We start from the raw sequence: 15,651 nt of genomic DNA, 5'->3' as shown, positions 1-15,651 counted from the left end.
TACTCAAAAAAATAAGGAAAAAATGAATATTTTATGTTAAAAAATCCCTCAGTATAGTTACCGGCATATTTAATTTGATTTGACCGTAATGGTATTTTTCGGAATTTGAAAACTGTTCAGTCTTATTTAATGGTCTTCCAAAACATAATTTCACTAAATCCGAAAGACTATTATAGGTTATGTCTTCATTTGAACCTGAAAAAAAAATTAAACGTGAAGCACACTATTATATTCTCTTTCTGACCCATGCACAACATAACAAATTTGCAATTGGGAGACTTAATCTTGTATTGTTAACTTTAGTACCAAAGTGAATTAACTTATTATCAAACTTAGTTAATAATATTATCTGTATTTGTACAGTAAATATGAGCATTTTTAAATTGTAATACACATAACTTACATATTGAAATATCATAAAATGGCCAATGTACAAACACATATAATTTTCTTAACTTGAAGTTTGAGAATAGGTAAATTTATTCTAATAATAAAATTAACAGCCCACCGTTTGTTCTGTTAAAAGCAAATTTTCTATTCTTCTAGGTGGGCCAGAGAGAAAAAATGAATAGTGTGCTGATATCCTTTTAAGGAAAAATATAAAATTGTAGAGCTTATAAAGAATTTAAATATACTTTGAAATGGAAGCTGAAAATTCCATTTAGTCTCTAGTTCTTTCCATAACAACTTAATATCAATAAATCCAGGTCCGTGGAGCTGTATGTTATCAATTGGTAATGAAGATCTAATCATTGACGCATCTCCTTTCCATTCAAAACCTAAGTAGTTTAAAATAGTAATAAATAATTCAATAATACACATATAACAAAAATCTTAACCTATTAAGTCATAACACTATATAAATGAAAATAATATGAATTCATATTTCATCTCAACTTATGAACAAACAATAATAATACTATGAAAATATTTAAATGAATATTGATAAATATTTCATGCGTACTTGCCTAATTTTAATATATTTATATTACTGAATATGTTCATAGAAAATTCTTGCCAATGAAGCTTAAAACTTTCAGCTGGCTGCAGTTGTGGTAAATGAAAAATGTAAACTGAATCAATAGTAGCTAGCTGAATGGATGCTAAATCACTTTTATCACTTGTCAGTTCTGGTTTCCATTCACAGTCCAAACCAAAAACATCCAAATGTGCATCAAATAACTCAATGTTAATTTTATCTAAAAATTCATTAAACTTTGTTGCACAATCAATTATATGTATTTGTTTATCAGGCAACGATAAGTCATGATATTCTGTAGTATTGTATTCTTCAGTTGGTATTGATAGATCAATACCAGCACTTCTATCAATCAATAACATATAAATATATTAATAAATTGTTTGAAAAGTACATAATATATAGTCTTAACTTACGCGTTTTCACAGAAAAGTAACTCCTGTTGTATGGTTGGTGGCAATAATGATGGGTCAATAGCAAATAACTGGGCAAAATATATACACTCTTGAATGTCTCCAAAATGTTCTAACATCTTAACCACTTCCAACATCATTGTTTCATCATTGCCAATTGATTCTAATGCCATTTCTCTCCAAGCGTGAATACCTAAATAAAAGTTATGATACAATTGTTTATAGGGATGCACCATGCACATATATATTAATAATATTGTTTCATCAATATTTTGGTTCAGATACATCAAAAAATTTGAATCAATATTTTATACAGTAATATATCGACCTATTTTCATTTCTGTGCATTCGTTATATATTTCTATACAGCGTTCGTGAGTACATAGTTATCAGCGCTTTTCTGTAGAACAAACTATGTAAATGATCAAAAGCAATTAACGTATAACCCGCATTATTGGTTAACACAAAAAATAAAAAGAGTTCTTCTTTAATTTTACTTAAATATTTTACACATAACATTACAAGATTTACATAATTATAATTTTTTAATAATTTAATTATTGAATTTTCATTTCAATTTGAATTTAGCCGATTACCCGTGGAATTTGCTTATCTGTGGATGCCAAGCCGCCCTATTACGCGGATAATCAAAGTACACAGTTGTATTTTGTAAAACTTTATTTTTTTGTCAATAAATTAAATACAATTATCAGGAAATTCAATATTTGTTAATTATTTGTTTTAAATAATAAATGGCAATTTTTACCTACACGGTACATAATTATTATTATTAAAGGTATCTAAAAACATATTGATAAATCGATATACCAAAACAATTTTCACTTATGTGCATCCCTAATTGTTTAGACATAAACATGTATTCGTGATTTACCAGTAGCACCAGATTGATAACGACGAAACAAGTACACTAAAGCTCCCTTCTTCTTTTGTCTAGTAATGTTAGGAGCCAATTCGTTTGGAATGTTATATTTTTTCATTATCCGTGTTAGATTTGTCTTGATTTGACTTTTATTAGAAAAATTATTATTTGATTGTGTAACATTTAGGCGACTGAAATAATATTTTATAATTATTGAGAATATTGGACAACAATTGATTATTAAAATATATATATAAATTAAAAAAATTAAATCCTTACTTGGCTAAGAAGTATAAGCAATCGTCATTTTCTACTAATAAATCATCAAGATATTTTACCAAAGCGGTTTGTTGAAATTTAGTGGTCACTAAAAATTCTTCTGTTACACATACCAAATTCATGAAAAACAATGGAAGTAAAAAATCTTCAACAGTAAATCTATCTTGTATATTTAAACTTATACTAGCATAACAGGCCTGTAAATTAAATTAAAATATTATATAATGCTATCACACTTAAATAAAGTAATATTTTAATTATCAAATATTAATAATTTACCTCTTTAAATCTTTTTTGTTTAATTGAATCCCTGATTAATTCTTCCATACAATCTAAATGTGTATTACACTTAAAAATTTTAACAATTGTGTTTATTGTGTTCGGGCTTATTTTCTTTTCAAGTACCATTTTAAATGCTTGAATTTTCAATTCCTCAGTTAAAACATGTTCATATTCACTTTCATTATATTTTATCCATTTGTAAAATTCTTCCGTTACTGTAATCAATTAAATTGTTTTAATACAATAGACTAGGTAATTTAAAATCAATGTTGAATTTACTTACTCGTATGAGCCATTGAAGTAGCTTTACCCTTGAGTCTGTCTTCTGATATGATATTTATCAATTGTAATAAGGAAGTGTACGGATTGGGACTGGATTTAAAAAAACTACTCAGTGTATCAGTTAAGACTTTACTTTGTTTCCCTGCAAACAATAGAAATTATTTAAATACATGCAATTATTTCAACTAAAATAAAATTGATCAAGTAGGTATACAATTAACATAATTCAAGTTATTATTAATAACAACAATAAACATGTCAATAACAGTACTATGTTGAGCACACTCACAAGTTGCCCAAATACTCTGAATATGCTTGGCAATACGTTCAACCTCCGGCTCAAATCTTTGCACTGGTTCAAAATGTGCGACTGGAGAGACGTAAGTATTTGGTGTTGCTGACGTGCCACCAACACCATAACTGGAGAAGCTTATTTGCGCGATACTGTGTATATTCCGTGGGGATTGGTTTGAAGATGGCTCAGCGGGTCTGAAATTGGCGGCATCAGCAGCTGGTGCATTGCAACTGGTTTCGTTCCAACGCCGGGCCATGATCCGTCCTTGTGATGATATAGGTACCAGTGCACCGATGTCAAGACAATAGAATCCGCAAAACCATTGACAACGAGATGACAACTACGTCTAATAACTGGAAACGTAACATAATTGCCACATTAGAACGTTGTTTAACGAACGGACAAATTCAGCAGCTGCAACGGCAACAGTCTCATAGCTGGTACTCACCGGACAGTTGACCACACAGATCAGAATATTGATATTATCGCTACGGGGGCGAGTTGAGAGTAGGCGAGTAAGGACTTAACGACTGGTGTCGTATTACCCATTCACAGAATAGATTTCGAAATTCAAAAATCAAAATATTGAGTAAATGAAATATTGTTTTGTACTTCTGCATTTCTGTGATACACTGATACTATAAATTATAATAAACATTAAAAAGAAAGTTTAAGAAACCATGATGGATTTGTAACCATACTTGCATACCGTAGTTCTTCCCCAGTGATAGTATGTGTGATAAATATATTGAATGTTCTGTTGCCCAGTCTGATTACATTTTCAAAATATTGTTGGCCACATTAGTGTCATATGATAATTTTTATCCCAATAACCTTTTATAAATTTTTATTTTTCCGTCATATTCTTATCTATCTTAACTATCTACCTGTGTGCCGTGACTATATTTTATTATTTTATTGGAAATTCAAAAGTTTTCTGTATTCATAAGGGTTTTTAAAAAATTACAAAATGAATATTTTTCGTAGATTTTATAGTAGCAATTCGGCGGTGACCCCTAGTGGCCCATCCAATGAAACCGGTGGTGTATTACCTATAGATTTGGAAGGAAGACATAGATTTGTAAGACAACGACTTACTAACATGACAGATGAAGAAAGAGCTTTTCGTAGAAAATTCTTACATGATCAACACTTGTCTCATGATGAACCAGTTGCTGTCCCAGAAATGTACGAAGAATTGTACAATCCAATTAGACGTGCATTCAGAGCCCCCATGAATCTATTTCAAGAGTTTTTGGTCCCAAAAATTGTAAGTGTACTATTTAAAAAATTGAATAGAAAATGGAACAAATTATTCCTTATTTAACATGTTTATATATTTGTATAGGTACTATATCAATTCAATTATTTTTTGGTTAGCGACATTTTTATAGTTTTACAATCAGTGGGTTTCTTATTAGTTTACTAGGTATCTACACTTCAATATTATATGTAATTGGTTGTAGTCACCAAATTAAAAAAATGGTTTTATCATGATGGACATTAAAATAATTATGTTGATATTCAATTCATGACAGACAGACACTACCAAATGTTACTATCTAGATTTATAAAAGTTTAATGTTTATGTGGCATTGTGCTCCAAATTACTCAAAGAAAGTTACAAGATTAAAGTTTATAAACAGCATGTATAATCTATGTTCTTAATTAAATTAGTTTAGTGATCTGTATAACACAAATTTATATCAGTTTTAATTAATTACTGGTCTAAACAAATTAATATGTTCCCTTTTTACTGGTATTATTTATGTTTAATTATGTTTCAGATACTATTTGTTATATTTATGTATAATAAATTAATAACTAATTAAATTGTTTTTACTGTTTAGGGTGAAAGGACTGCTTTCAATGTACGGTTTGTAACAGGCAAATTACTGATGGGAATCACTATTGTTTATATTGGTACATACTACGTTCTTTACAACACAAATGTAAGTTTTAGTAAAAAATTGATAGAATTCCGCATTTAAGTATCTATATAACTACCATTGTTATAAATACTATTTAGGAGTATCTATAATCAGTAGTACTACATAGTATAATTGTAAATTAGTTTATTTTATATACATTAATTTTTAACTTTTCTTTAACGATTCTCAAATAAGTCATATAAATTATTCAATAAGACTAATGTATTAATGACATACTTTTCTAAGAAAATAATATTAATAAATAATAATTGTGAATATCTGTAATGACTGTTACCACCGAAACTTAAGATCAAATACATTTTTTTTTTTATGTGAAGACTTGGGAAAGAAAATCAGGATGGAGAGTACATGAATCTCGTTCTCAGTGTGTGCCAGGAGATCCAGGTTTTCCAAGAACTTCAGACCGCACTCTACCTAAACATTACGCCGATAGAGGATTCAGCAGTTCTCCAATATAATAAAGCAAGAACTAAAATTGTTTTTATTATTTTGTGGCTAACTAATTATTTAATTGAGATATAAATGTAGAAAAAATATAAATAAAAACTTACATATATTTACATAGATGTTTATTTGTAATGCACTTATAAATTATATAAAAAAAGCTAGTCTATAAATCAACTGAATTGAACTCTAAAATATTTGGTAAACCGTTTTTATTGATTTTGTAGGAATAAACCATGACTCTTCTTGCTAAAAACATTCTACTTATGTAATTCTGAAACAAATAGATTTATAAATTACATAATACTTTAAATACGCATATTTTAAAAAAAAATTACTTGCCTCTATATTTCCATGTATAATAAGTAAGTTATATTTTCTTTTAAGATTGTCAATATTTTCATAAGAAACTCCCATATCTTTACGCTTAATACTATTTATTGGGTTAACTAAAATGGTTCTGCCACATAATAATGCTGGTTCTAGGGCTAGTAAATTAACTTCTACCTATAGTAATAATTATATATTAGTCCTATTAGGTACTATTGTTATAATTATTAGTTATTGGAAAATAAAATAGATATCAACTTACATCAACTAAACAATCATTCTTACTTATGTCCAACAAAATAATTACAAGATCTGCATAAACATTGGACAGTGTAGAAAGGGCTGATTTTACAGTCTGTGCCTTGTGTACTTGAATTTTAGAAATATGGTTGTTTTCATGATATTCGACTAATGCTTCTGCCAGTTGAGTACTCCAGTTGGTATTGCCAATCATCTAGTTACAAAAAATTGTTTAAATTATTACTTTATAGGTATGTTTCAAAATACAATCATTATAATTCAAGTCTTACGAGTATGGAAAATGGGTGTTTTGTCGCCGCTTTTGCGCTACATTTGAAAACTTTTTGTTCGCTTTTGTCTGACCAAGATGAAGTGCTACTTGCTGACATGTCTATATAAAGTTTTGAGTATCAACCAAGATACTAAAATACTGCACAGACTATAGAGTATGGACTAATTGTAGACAGTTGTTTCAAATTTGTTTTTTTGTACTCACTTAAAACATAAGATTTAAGATAATGATTGACACCAAGGTTCAAACAGATTATATAATTTGTTGTTCAAGTAATTAAATGAAGGCTGTGGATATGGTCCACGAAATTCCGTTATATTTGTCAAAATCGTAATCAGTCCCGGACAGCCTTAAATAAAATCCGCAAAGTTAATCAATCATATAGTACAAGATGATCATTAATTATATTATTTACCAATTACCACAAATGTTGAATACAATAATTCATTATATTATTATAATTTAGGTACTAAATAAAAAACATTTAATACCTAGGAGAAGACACAAGTGTACTACGAGTCACGACTTACGCACTTTCAACTTTACGACGAGACAATTGTACTCAGTATTCGCTATAAAACAATAGTGACTAGTGAGTATATAATAGTAGACTACAGACCACGATTATAATTTTTAGCCACGGACAGTCAACAACAATTGGCACTAGACGACGGCAGTTAATTTGAATCATGTATGTATCATATTTGAATCAAATGACAAGTATTTCGAAATTCGAAATGTTGTTGTTTATTTTACTGTTGTCTGTTATTATAATATAACCAGGGGTACGACACTGCGTGTATTGGCAAAATCGGGTGACTGTGGCCTTGGACATGGTCTCCAGGGGGGCGTGGCATATGTTATCATTTAAATAAATCATTTCAACATCATTGTCACAGTCCACAGAATAATAATAATGCCCATTGGCCATTGCCTTGTATCCGTTTTTAAGATTTCGTAACAAAGAGGGATACACGTTGCCAACATTCTATCAGATTACGGATACGGTACAATTTATAGAGTCCAATACTTCATACCGTAGGGATACGTAAACCCACACAGCTGACCGAGTGTCTATTCTATATTGTTCTGTGATATAACTGTGCTATCATAACTTGAACAGTGTGGTTAAAATATTTTGTAACCTACTTTAGACCCATAGAACCATCTATGTTTGAAACATAAAAATAAAAACATTAAAAAATATAATGATTATTTTGGTTACACTGTATAAAATTAGATATTTTTTATCAATTTTAAAACAACAAAAAATGGTCAGCTTATCACTTATAGATAATATTTTTTCTCTCCTGCGAGTTGTGAAGTTGTGAAATAAAGAACTATAACAAAATATTCAATATTGTGAATGACGAATGTTAAAGATGTGAACGATATGAAGTGAACGCTGCATATTATGTCAGTATTTTATATTGATACGATATGTGTGTGTGTAATGAAACAATTACTGTTTAAATTATTTAATTATGTTAGGAAATTAAGCAAGTATTATCATTTGATTGTAATTAATTCACAATTCAAATTTAATACAATAGCTTATTAATTGCTATTACGTCCAAATTAAACTATTTTTTCAAGTACATATTGTGTCCTATTTCATTTAGTGAAAGACAATTTTTTGTTCAACAAGTCACTATCGAGTAATATCATATTTCTTTATAAACCTTTTTATTGTATTAAAACTGAATGTATTAGTTAAATTGATATTTTATCTGGCAAAAAAATAACTACATAGTTATGAAAGAGCCACAGAGTTTAGAAACAAACAGATTGTCAACTAATACAATGAGCAACAGTACTTCAATAGACGAAGAACATGTGTGTAAGCTGGTTCTTTACATGGATATACCAAGTATCAAGTAAGGCTTAATTTTGTCCTAGTTACTAAGTAATAATTGTATAACTGCATAAACTATCAGTGGCTGTTCCAGGGGGTGGGGGGGCAATGGCCTTTGTTACCCTTTGTTTTCCACTGTGTTTAGACAATTTTTGTACTTTTGCCTACCCCAAAATTAAGCCCTGGATTCGCCACTGTAAACTATATATACTATCAGTGTTGGCCTGGCACACAAAAGGCCCATGGATCAGTTTTTTTAAGAGGCCCCATCATGAAATACAAAATTTACTTGACATTTCGGTGCAAAAAAACACCACCTTTTTTTCTTTAAAAATACATTTATTCAAATTCTGATTTATAAGTATACCTAAAATCAATATATTCAAGTTCCTGATATTTTTTGAACTACTATTAAAGAGTGTCCTCTGGCTATACAAACTTCTATTTTTCAAATGAGAATATCCTTTTTTACTGCAAATTTTTTAGCAGATGATGTTCTTGTAAACGTAGATGTATCTAAATTTACACACATTATTTTACTTTAAAAGAGGATTCCTATTTTAAAAACCGAAGTTTTTATTGTAACAAGATCGTTCTTAAATGGTATAAAAAATCTCAAGTATTCAAAAATCTTCAAGAGTATTTAGAAATTCCAAAAATCAGAATTTGAATATTATATGTACAATTTAAGTAAAAAATAGGGCCAGCATGCTTAAAAAATCACTCCGTATAATATAAATGCGAAGCCTAATGAGAGGAATCATTAGTTTAGTAAAATAACTATGAAATTATTGAAATATTTGAAACTGCAAAATAATAAATAATAATTATTAATTAGGTACACAAACGAAATTACGAAAACCAAAATTATATTTATATTATTTATAGAATTTTAACTTTGAAGACAAATCCATAAGCTATACATGTACATAATATATTAATATTATTCACGTAAACTTTCAAAAGTAAATGTAAAATCTTTATCATTGTTTAATATTTAATTATGTATATATAATAATTATATATACCTACATAAACTACTATACATAAACATATATTAATTATGTATAAATAGATATACCTAAAGTATTATAAATCATACATATTTTTGTATGCAACATTTTCATGATCTCTGAATCCAACAACGGAGCCGCTGCAGGGTGGGTAAGCGGGGCCCTCGTGGACTAGTCTGAGCCCATTGTTTTTAAGGAGAGGTATAAACCGAGCTTAACATGCAGTAGCACAATAATTAATCCAAAAAAACCTCCTCCTACCTATTACTTGCCATTTGTTCTATTATAGTGCCCTGCTCACAATAGGCAAGCATCTGGGCCCTGTAAAGAAAAATTGTGTACTATTAAATATATCGATAAATACTTTATGGGGTCCTTACTCCCTATATAGAACAGGCACACGCCAAGCAAATAAAAAAACGAGGCCCTAAAAAAAACAGAGGGGCCCAGGGGCCATGGTCAGGCCGACACTGTATACTATAATATCAAGCACGGATCCAAAGCAAAGATCTGGGGGGTCCAAACATTATTTTACTACACAAATACAATTATAATAAAATATTATACTTTACTGTAATGTTGTCAAAATAGTAGGTTCCTATAGGTAATCAATGAGATAAATAAATTATTGATTATTTAATATATAAAGCGACAATGTGAAAAGAAGTTTAGATTTTGTTTATTTGCTATTTAATATATAATATTTATATTTATAAAAAAATTATGTCTGGGGGGGCTGGGCTAGTAAATATACTTACTATTTCATACAGCACTATTTATTTAGTAGAATTTACCATATGAATGAGAATAATATTTACATTTATGTATCTCTTGTGTTATTTTAAAGCGTTCGTGTATGGGATGTAGCAATACTTATTCCGAACTTAATATTCATGATGTACTTAGTGACCAAGTTTAGTCGTGCCAGATTAAAACTTCGAGCTGCTAATAGTCCTATTTTTTTTACATTCTACTGTTTGGTAAACAATTTTTATTATTATTCTTATAAAACCTTTGTTTATTTTAACAAAAAGTGTTAATTGTACTAATAGTTGTATGACAATATATTTAGGTTTTATTCAATGTATTTACAAGTATACTAAGATGCCTAATTTCAATGACACTGAATTTTAGTAATTTGGCTGCTGATTCCATCAATATAACACTTTGGATTTTAGTCAAATGTTTCTTTTTGGCTACTGAAATGAGTGTGGTAGTCTTTGCCTTAGCTTTTGGTTAGTAAAACTATAAACATTTTTAATTTTCCATTTGATTTTTAAGTAATTTAAGTGAAAATACAATTATTTTAATTTATTTATAATACAATTGATATGGTATTAGAATAAAAAACATTTTCTAAAACGTCTTTGTAATCAGTTAAACAACTTTGAGATTAGTCATATTAAATAGAATATCTTACTAATTTTATGTTTATTACAGGTCATATGGAAAGTAGAAGCAGTATAAGATATGTACTAATTACAACATCATTTATTTCATTAGCATACTCAGCTAGTCAAGGAGCCTTGGAAATTTTTATGCCAGACTCCATTTTTAGAATTAACTCGAAAGATTTAAATTTATTTGGTCATGGTGGTATTGTATTTTGGTTAATTAGTTCTGTCGTTTTTACTATGGTAATATATTGAATATGTTAAGTAAGCTAAAATAGATATTCATCAATTATTTATAAATTTATTTTATTTTACAGCTGTATTTGCTCATATTGGTATTGCCTCAAACTAGACTTCGAGAGAAACTTGCATTACCAGGTTAATATTTTTGTTATTATTAGTATTGACGAGTTTCTTTAGCTACCCATGTGTATTTAGTTTCTTTATGGAGCAAAAAAAACTTAATGTGTTTATAGTAATATAGTATTATAGAATTCATCTTGTACATTTACCTTATCGGTTTACCCTACTTGTCGGTTCTCGCAACTACCAAACCATATAACTGTTCGGAAATAAATAAACAATTCAGATATTGTGACTACCTTTACGCAGCATAATTTAAAAAAATGAATTAAAAACTATTATAAAAACTAGGAATACAATTCAAAATATGAAATTAATAATTCACTCAAGGGGGAAAATGTTCAGCCATGCAATTTAAAACGCCTATATATGGATTATCGTGCTTTTGATGTCTCAATGAATTCAACCAAATCACGATATAGATGTTGACAACCAGACCTCTATGTTTCATTTTGCGCCATTTAGACGATCCCCACAACCTTTTGAAAACCGAATTGTTTATTTTATACCAAACAGTTATGGTAGTCGCGATAACCTGTCGTGTGTATTTTGGCTAGGTCAGAGAAGGTAACCTAAACCTAACGTAACCATTACTATTTTGCAGATTAAACATAATTTTAAAGATATAATATGATAAGCTACAGTCTAAACTTATAATACTTTTTATTGGTTATATAGATATCAAGTAATTTTAATATTGTTATGAATTATTATATCTATATATTGACATTGTTAAAATAATTATTGATTAAGGGGGCTGGGAGCGTGATTAATTTTCGGTCAAAAACATAGCTCACCGCTTTAATCACTACGCCCAATATAATGTTCTGATATTAATTTTGAAAGCAGATTTGAATTCATCACTAAATTATCTATATTTTGACAATTTCATTTTTCTGATTTTTACTTTTTTTTACTTAGAAATTTACTAACAAAAAGAGTAAAAATAGATCATATTCATAATTCAAATTTAAATACATTGATATAGAATATAAAAAATGTACGACGGTCAAAGCATAGTAAATTTAGAGAAGAATTCAAATCTGCTTTCAAAATTTAAATGGGAATATCCTACTGAGCGTATTGATTGAAGTCACTGGCAGTATTTTTTAAAATAAATGTTCCTAATTTTATAAAGTAATATTTGGTGACATGTGCATGTGCGTATGTAAAATGACAGATGTGTTATGATGCCCCTATACAACATGATTGGTACTACAAATTACACACACTTATGTTCATTTATTTTCAACACATTCTCGAGACCCATACAAACTGAAATATAAAATGCCTAATTTTTACTCCTTAGAATGGATTACTCTCCAGCCCCCTTAAAATATATTTTCAATATTTTATAATATTGTGATTTAATCCTAATGATTAACAATTTTTTTTTATTTTTTCAGTTAACCGGTCATTTTATGTATATGTATCACTTTTAGCACAATTAAACGGGATTGGTTCTATTGGCTGTGCATTTCTGCTACTAAAAATTACAGAAGGACTTTGTATTGTTGATGTAACAACGTTACTATATTTTACACTATTTACACCTCTAGTCTACATAACATTTTTGAGCTCATTCTTTAGGTAAATATTATTTAGGATAAGAAAAAAGTGTTATTAAATTTATATTATTATTAATTTGGTATTTATTTTATTGTAGTGTATCACAATCAAGCATTATGTTTTCTTACAAAGCACAAAACGATGATCGAGTTGAAGACGATACTGTTTCATTACCTCATCAACCATCATTTTCATCTTTAAAAACTGATTCAGACTATATTTATCAGGTAAATATAAAAAAATTATTATTTAATTAACTTCAATGAGATACGGATTTCCATTAGGCAGAGTAAGCAGCTGACTAAGGCAACACATTCTGTAATACTTTGTTTAAAATTAAAATACATCATACTTATAAAATAAAATGCAAAATGAATTACTTTATATTTACGAAAAATAATACTATGATAATGTATATATTTTTGTATATCTATTATTTTAATGTAGGTATTGTATATTATGGTATATCTATTTTAATTCATTATAATTTTAGATGATAATAAATTTGTAAAAAAGTCGTAGATGGACAGGTGAGCAGACGCATCAAGGAAGATACACTCTCTAGTCACATCTCACTCATCACCATTTTATACTATACTCCTTTTCAAAAGAGAATATACCGGTTGGTCCGGTATTTTATGTCCGGCGGTGCGCATTCCCCAACAATTTCCCATTGTTAGCGTGATCACATGGTTCTTGACATATCAATTGAATCATTTGACATTTTGAGGATATTAATTATTATGTTATATACATATATACAAATATTTAATATAACATCTGTTTTGTAAACCTATTATTATAAAAAGAAAGTATTATAAAAATACTGTCAATTTTTAAGTTATACTTATATTCCAAATAATTATTTTCATTTTGTTTTATTAATGATGGTTCATAATTCATAAAAATATCATATTATTGTAATTGTTATAAAAATTTGGTGGACATCCATTGAAATTTTTCTAAAATAGACTAAATGACTAAAAGCATGAAAAAATAGTCTAAAAATTCAAATGAATTTAGGTACTATTGTCTATAGTATTTTGAAGAGTTTATTATAATTTGATTACCTATTATAGGGGCAGCTATTTGTTAGTGCCTCTAGACATAAAAAAGATAAATCCGCCTCTAACTTCAACACTAAAATTTTTTATAACTATGAGGTTTTCTTAAAGATAATTAAAATAAATTTAGATAACAATATATTTATTATTAGTTGTTGTGTGCAATCTGTTATATTATCATCATATCATAATATTTTCATACTAAATGTTTATATTATATGATTTTACAGACAGATAATATATACAACAACACTCGTTTTTCTGTTAGTGACAGACAAATTGCAAATCCGTTGTACAATGCCTCATTACAAAGTCCTGACAGCATTACTGGTTATAGCATGGATGAGCAAACTATTGACATTGAAGAACAAAAAAAGTAATAATGTGGTTAGTTTTAGAATATTTTTTTGGTGTTCCTGTGTTTGCTTTATTATTTTAATATTTTTACTACCTAGTTGGTTAAGTTGTGTAATAGATAATTATATAATATATTTTTTAAATATAAATTTAGTCAATTTAAATAATTAGTGAAATTACCATCACAATTTTAAATTACTCAATTATTTAATTATTACTTAAGCTTCTAAGTGTTTTTTTTAAAAATATTTTTTATTCTAGATTTACAACTTTCTATGAAGTATTATATAATTTTATAGTACAATAAATTGTGATTTATTTTTGTTTAAATTATAATATCCGATATAACATATTTAAGCGAATTACACTTAGTTGATTCCTTTAATTTGCACAATAATAAATTTATAACGTACATAAAACAAATCATATATTATGTATATATTATAAGCCTAATCTAAAGAAATATGAAAATATGATTTAGATTAAATCTTGTTTTTAGCCCTTTAATTGTAAATATTAGCTTTGATGAATTGTATAATCAATGACTAAATATAGTACCATTAATTTATTAACTCCTTATATTTTATTATACGGTTTTACTTTTTACTATCATAAATCTTACTCATATAAATATATCAACTGAAATCGATACTAAACATATAGTTCAGTATTATTATGATGGAAATTAATACTAAGGGGCCTGATCTCTGAATTATGAAAAGTCCTTGTATATTAGTTATTAGTATATTATGATCTAAGGAATACACCGTATTTTTTGAGGTTTTAGACTAATAAGTGGAAGAGAACCAAAAACTAAAATCTACATACTTCCTGATGTTTGGTTATTGTTTTGAATATATGCATGAATTCATCATCCCTTTTTATTATTTAAGGTTAATGTAAGAAACACATTTTTAATTTCAATATTAATAAGTAGGGGCCGGATTTATATGCATTTAAAAAGTGTCAAATATGATGCAAATATGCAAGGAAAAAGTGGCTCAATATGCAATTATATGCCATATTATGTTAAACATTATGAAACGTTATTTTTTTTTTAAAAAAAAAAACAATTTTTACACCAAGGAAAGTAGTACCTACTAGATATTCTATCATAAACAAAAGAATATTTAAATGGTTAAACATTTAATACTTTAAAAACCAAAATGCAATATTTTATAATCTTCATTTTTTCATATTTTAAATTGTTCAAATGTCTACAACACTCAGAAAACTTAAAAAAAGAATAAAAAAAAAAAATAAAATAAAATCATCTATAAATATTATTCGTTCTAAAAAAAATATGTAAAATTGAGTTACTGCCTTATTAGTTACGACATCGAAGTAACAACATATTATGTCGAATGC

The 15,651-nt window shown here is 27.8% G+C and overlaps 4 protein-coding genes across 9 annotated transcripts in view; 2 read left to right on the top strand and 2 right to left on the bottom strand.

Annotated features, from left to right (window-relative positions):
* LOC100572602 (exonuclease mut-7 homolog) overlaps positions 1 to 4,107 on the bottom strand; it is a 5,172-nt gene extending 1,065 nt beyond the window's left edge. Inside the window, exons 1-10 of one of the 2 annotated variants that reach the window (XM_016807234.2) lie at positions 3,859 to 4,107; positions 3,405 to 3,763; positions 3,117 to 3,257; positions 2,831 to 3,048; positions 2,552 to 2,748; positions 2,285 to 2,463; positions 1,396 to 1,585; positions 969 to 1,321; positions 636 to 779; positions 62 to 195 (exon numbers count right to left, since the gene is read on the bottom strand). In XM_016807234.2, coding sequence (XP_016662723.1) covers positions 62 to 195; positions 636 to 779; positions 969 to 1,321; positions 1,396 to 1,585; positions 2,285 to 2,463; positions 2,552 to 2,748; positions 2,831 to 3,048; positions 3,117 to 3,257; positions 3,405 to 3,666 — 1,818 coding nt within the window. In that variant the 5' untranslated portion in view covers positions 3,667 to 3,763; positions 3,859 to 4,107. Of the gene's footprint in view, positions 1 to 61; positions 196 to 635; positions 780 to 968; positions 1,325 to 1,395; positions 1,586 to 2,284; positions 2,464 to 2,551; positions 2,749 to 2,830; positions 3,049 to 3,116; positions 3,258 to 3,404; positions 3,764 to 3,858 lie in introns of both variants that reach the window. The other variant, XM_008188250.3, reaches the window with a different exon arrangement.
* Positions 4,108 to 4,270: 163 nt separating this feature from the next.
* On the top strand, positions 4,271 to 5,922 carry LOC100166582 (CG13240-like). Its single transcript, NM_001162768.2, is given in 3 exon segments — positions 4,271 to 4,680; positions 5,261 to 5,362; positions 5,680 to 5,922. Coding segments are annotated over 3 exon segments (543 nt in total). The 5' UTR covers positions 4,271 to 4,380; the 3' UTR covers positions 5,821 to 5,922.
* ACYPI30763 (uncharacterized LOC100572372) lies at positions 5,897 to 7,756 on the bottom strand. 5 transcript variants are annotated; one of them, XM_016807232.2, is made up of 6 exons: positions 7,084 to 7,756; positions 6,873 to 7,017; positions 6,667 to 6,767; positions 6,399 to 6,590; positions 6,149 to 6,313; positions 5,897 to 6,080 (listed from the first exon to the last, which is right to left on the bottom strand). In XM_016807232.2, exons 3-6 carry the CDS (start codon positions 6,763 to 6,765, stop codon positions 5,973 to 5,975), a joined length of 564 nt encoding a protein of 187 aa, XP_016662721.1. In that variant the 5' UTR covers positions 6,766 to 6,767; positions 6,873 to 7,017; positions 7,084 to 7,756; the 3' UTR covers positions 5,897 to 5,972. The 5 variants fall into 5 exon arrangements, with proteins under 5 accessions (XP_016662721.1, XP_008186464.1, XP_016662717.1 ...); XM_008188242.3 differs by having other exon boundaries at positions 6,667 to 6,815; positions 7,084 to 7,755; XM_016807228.2 differs by having other exon boundaries at positions 6,667 to 7,017; positions 7,091 to 7,755.
* A 223-nt stretch (positions 7,757 to 7,979) lies between these two features.
* LOC100160449 (transmembrane protein adipocyte-associated 1 homolog) lies at positions 7,980 to 14,855 on the top strand. The gene is made up of 9 exons (XM_001949959.5): positions 7,980 to 8,326; positions 8,422 to 8,545; positions 10,384 to 10,516; positions 10,609 to 10,771; positions 10,977 to 11,173; positions 11,248 to 11,308; positions 12,700 to 12,883; positions 12,960 to 13,089; positions 14,157 to 14,855. The coding sequence occupies exons 2-9, from the start codon at positions 8,424 to 8,426 to the stop codon at positions 14,304 to 14,306; spliced, it is 1,140 nt and encodes a 379-aa protein (XP_001949994.2). The 5' UTR covers positions 7,980 to 8,326; positions 8,422 to 8,423; the 3' UTR covers positions 14,307 to 14,855.
* The last annotated feature ends 796 nt before the right edge of the window (positions 14,856 to 15,651 follow it).

The sequence above is a fragment of the Acyrthosiphon pisum genome, chromosome A1, assembly GCF_005508785.2.
Source record: "Acyrthosiphon pisum isolate AL4f chromosome A1, pea_aphid_22Mar2018_4r6ur, whole genome shotgun sequence".
In the NCBI taxonomy this organism is placed as follows: domain Eukaryota; kingdom Metazoa; phylum Arthropoda; class Insecta; order Hemiptera; family Aphididae; genus Acyrthosiphon; species Acyrthosiphon pisum.
Note: the sequence above shows the minus strand (reverse complement) of the source record. Positions and strands in the feature narration are given on the sequence as shown.

Bases quoted from the DNA above. Each gene is read 5' to 3' on its own strand.
- LOC100160449 (XM_001949959.5), top strand. From the start codon at position 8,424: ATGAAAGAGCCACAGAGTTTAGAAACAAACAGATTGTCAACTAATACA. The intron at 8,546-10,383 runs GTAAGGCTTAAT...GTTATTTTAAAG, and splicing joins ATGGATATACCAAGTATCAA to CGTTCGTGTATGGGATGTAG. The intron at 10,517-10,608 runs GTAAACAATTTT...CAATATATTTAG, and splicing joins TTTTTACATTCTACTGTTTG to GTTTTATTCAATGTATTTAC.
- ACYPI30763 (XM_016807232.2), bottom strand. From the start codon at position 6,765: ATGTCAGCAAGTAGCACTTCATCTTGGTCAGACAAAAGCGAACAAAAA. The intron at 6,314-6,398 runs GTAAGTTGATAT...TTATTACTATAG, and splicing joins AGAATGATTGTTTAGTTGAT to GTAGAAGTTAATTTACTAGC. The intron at 6,081-6,148 runs GCAAGTAATTTT...TATTTGTTTCAG, and splicing joins TTATACATGGAAATATAGAG to AATTACATAAGTAGAATGTT.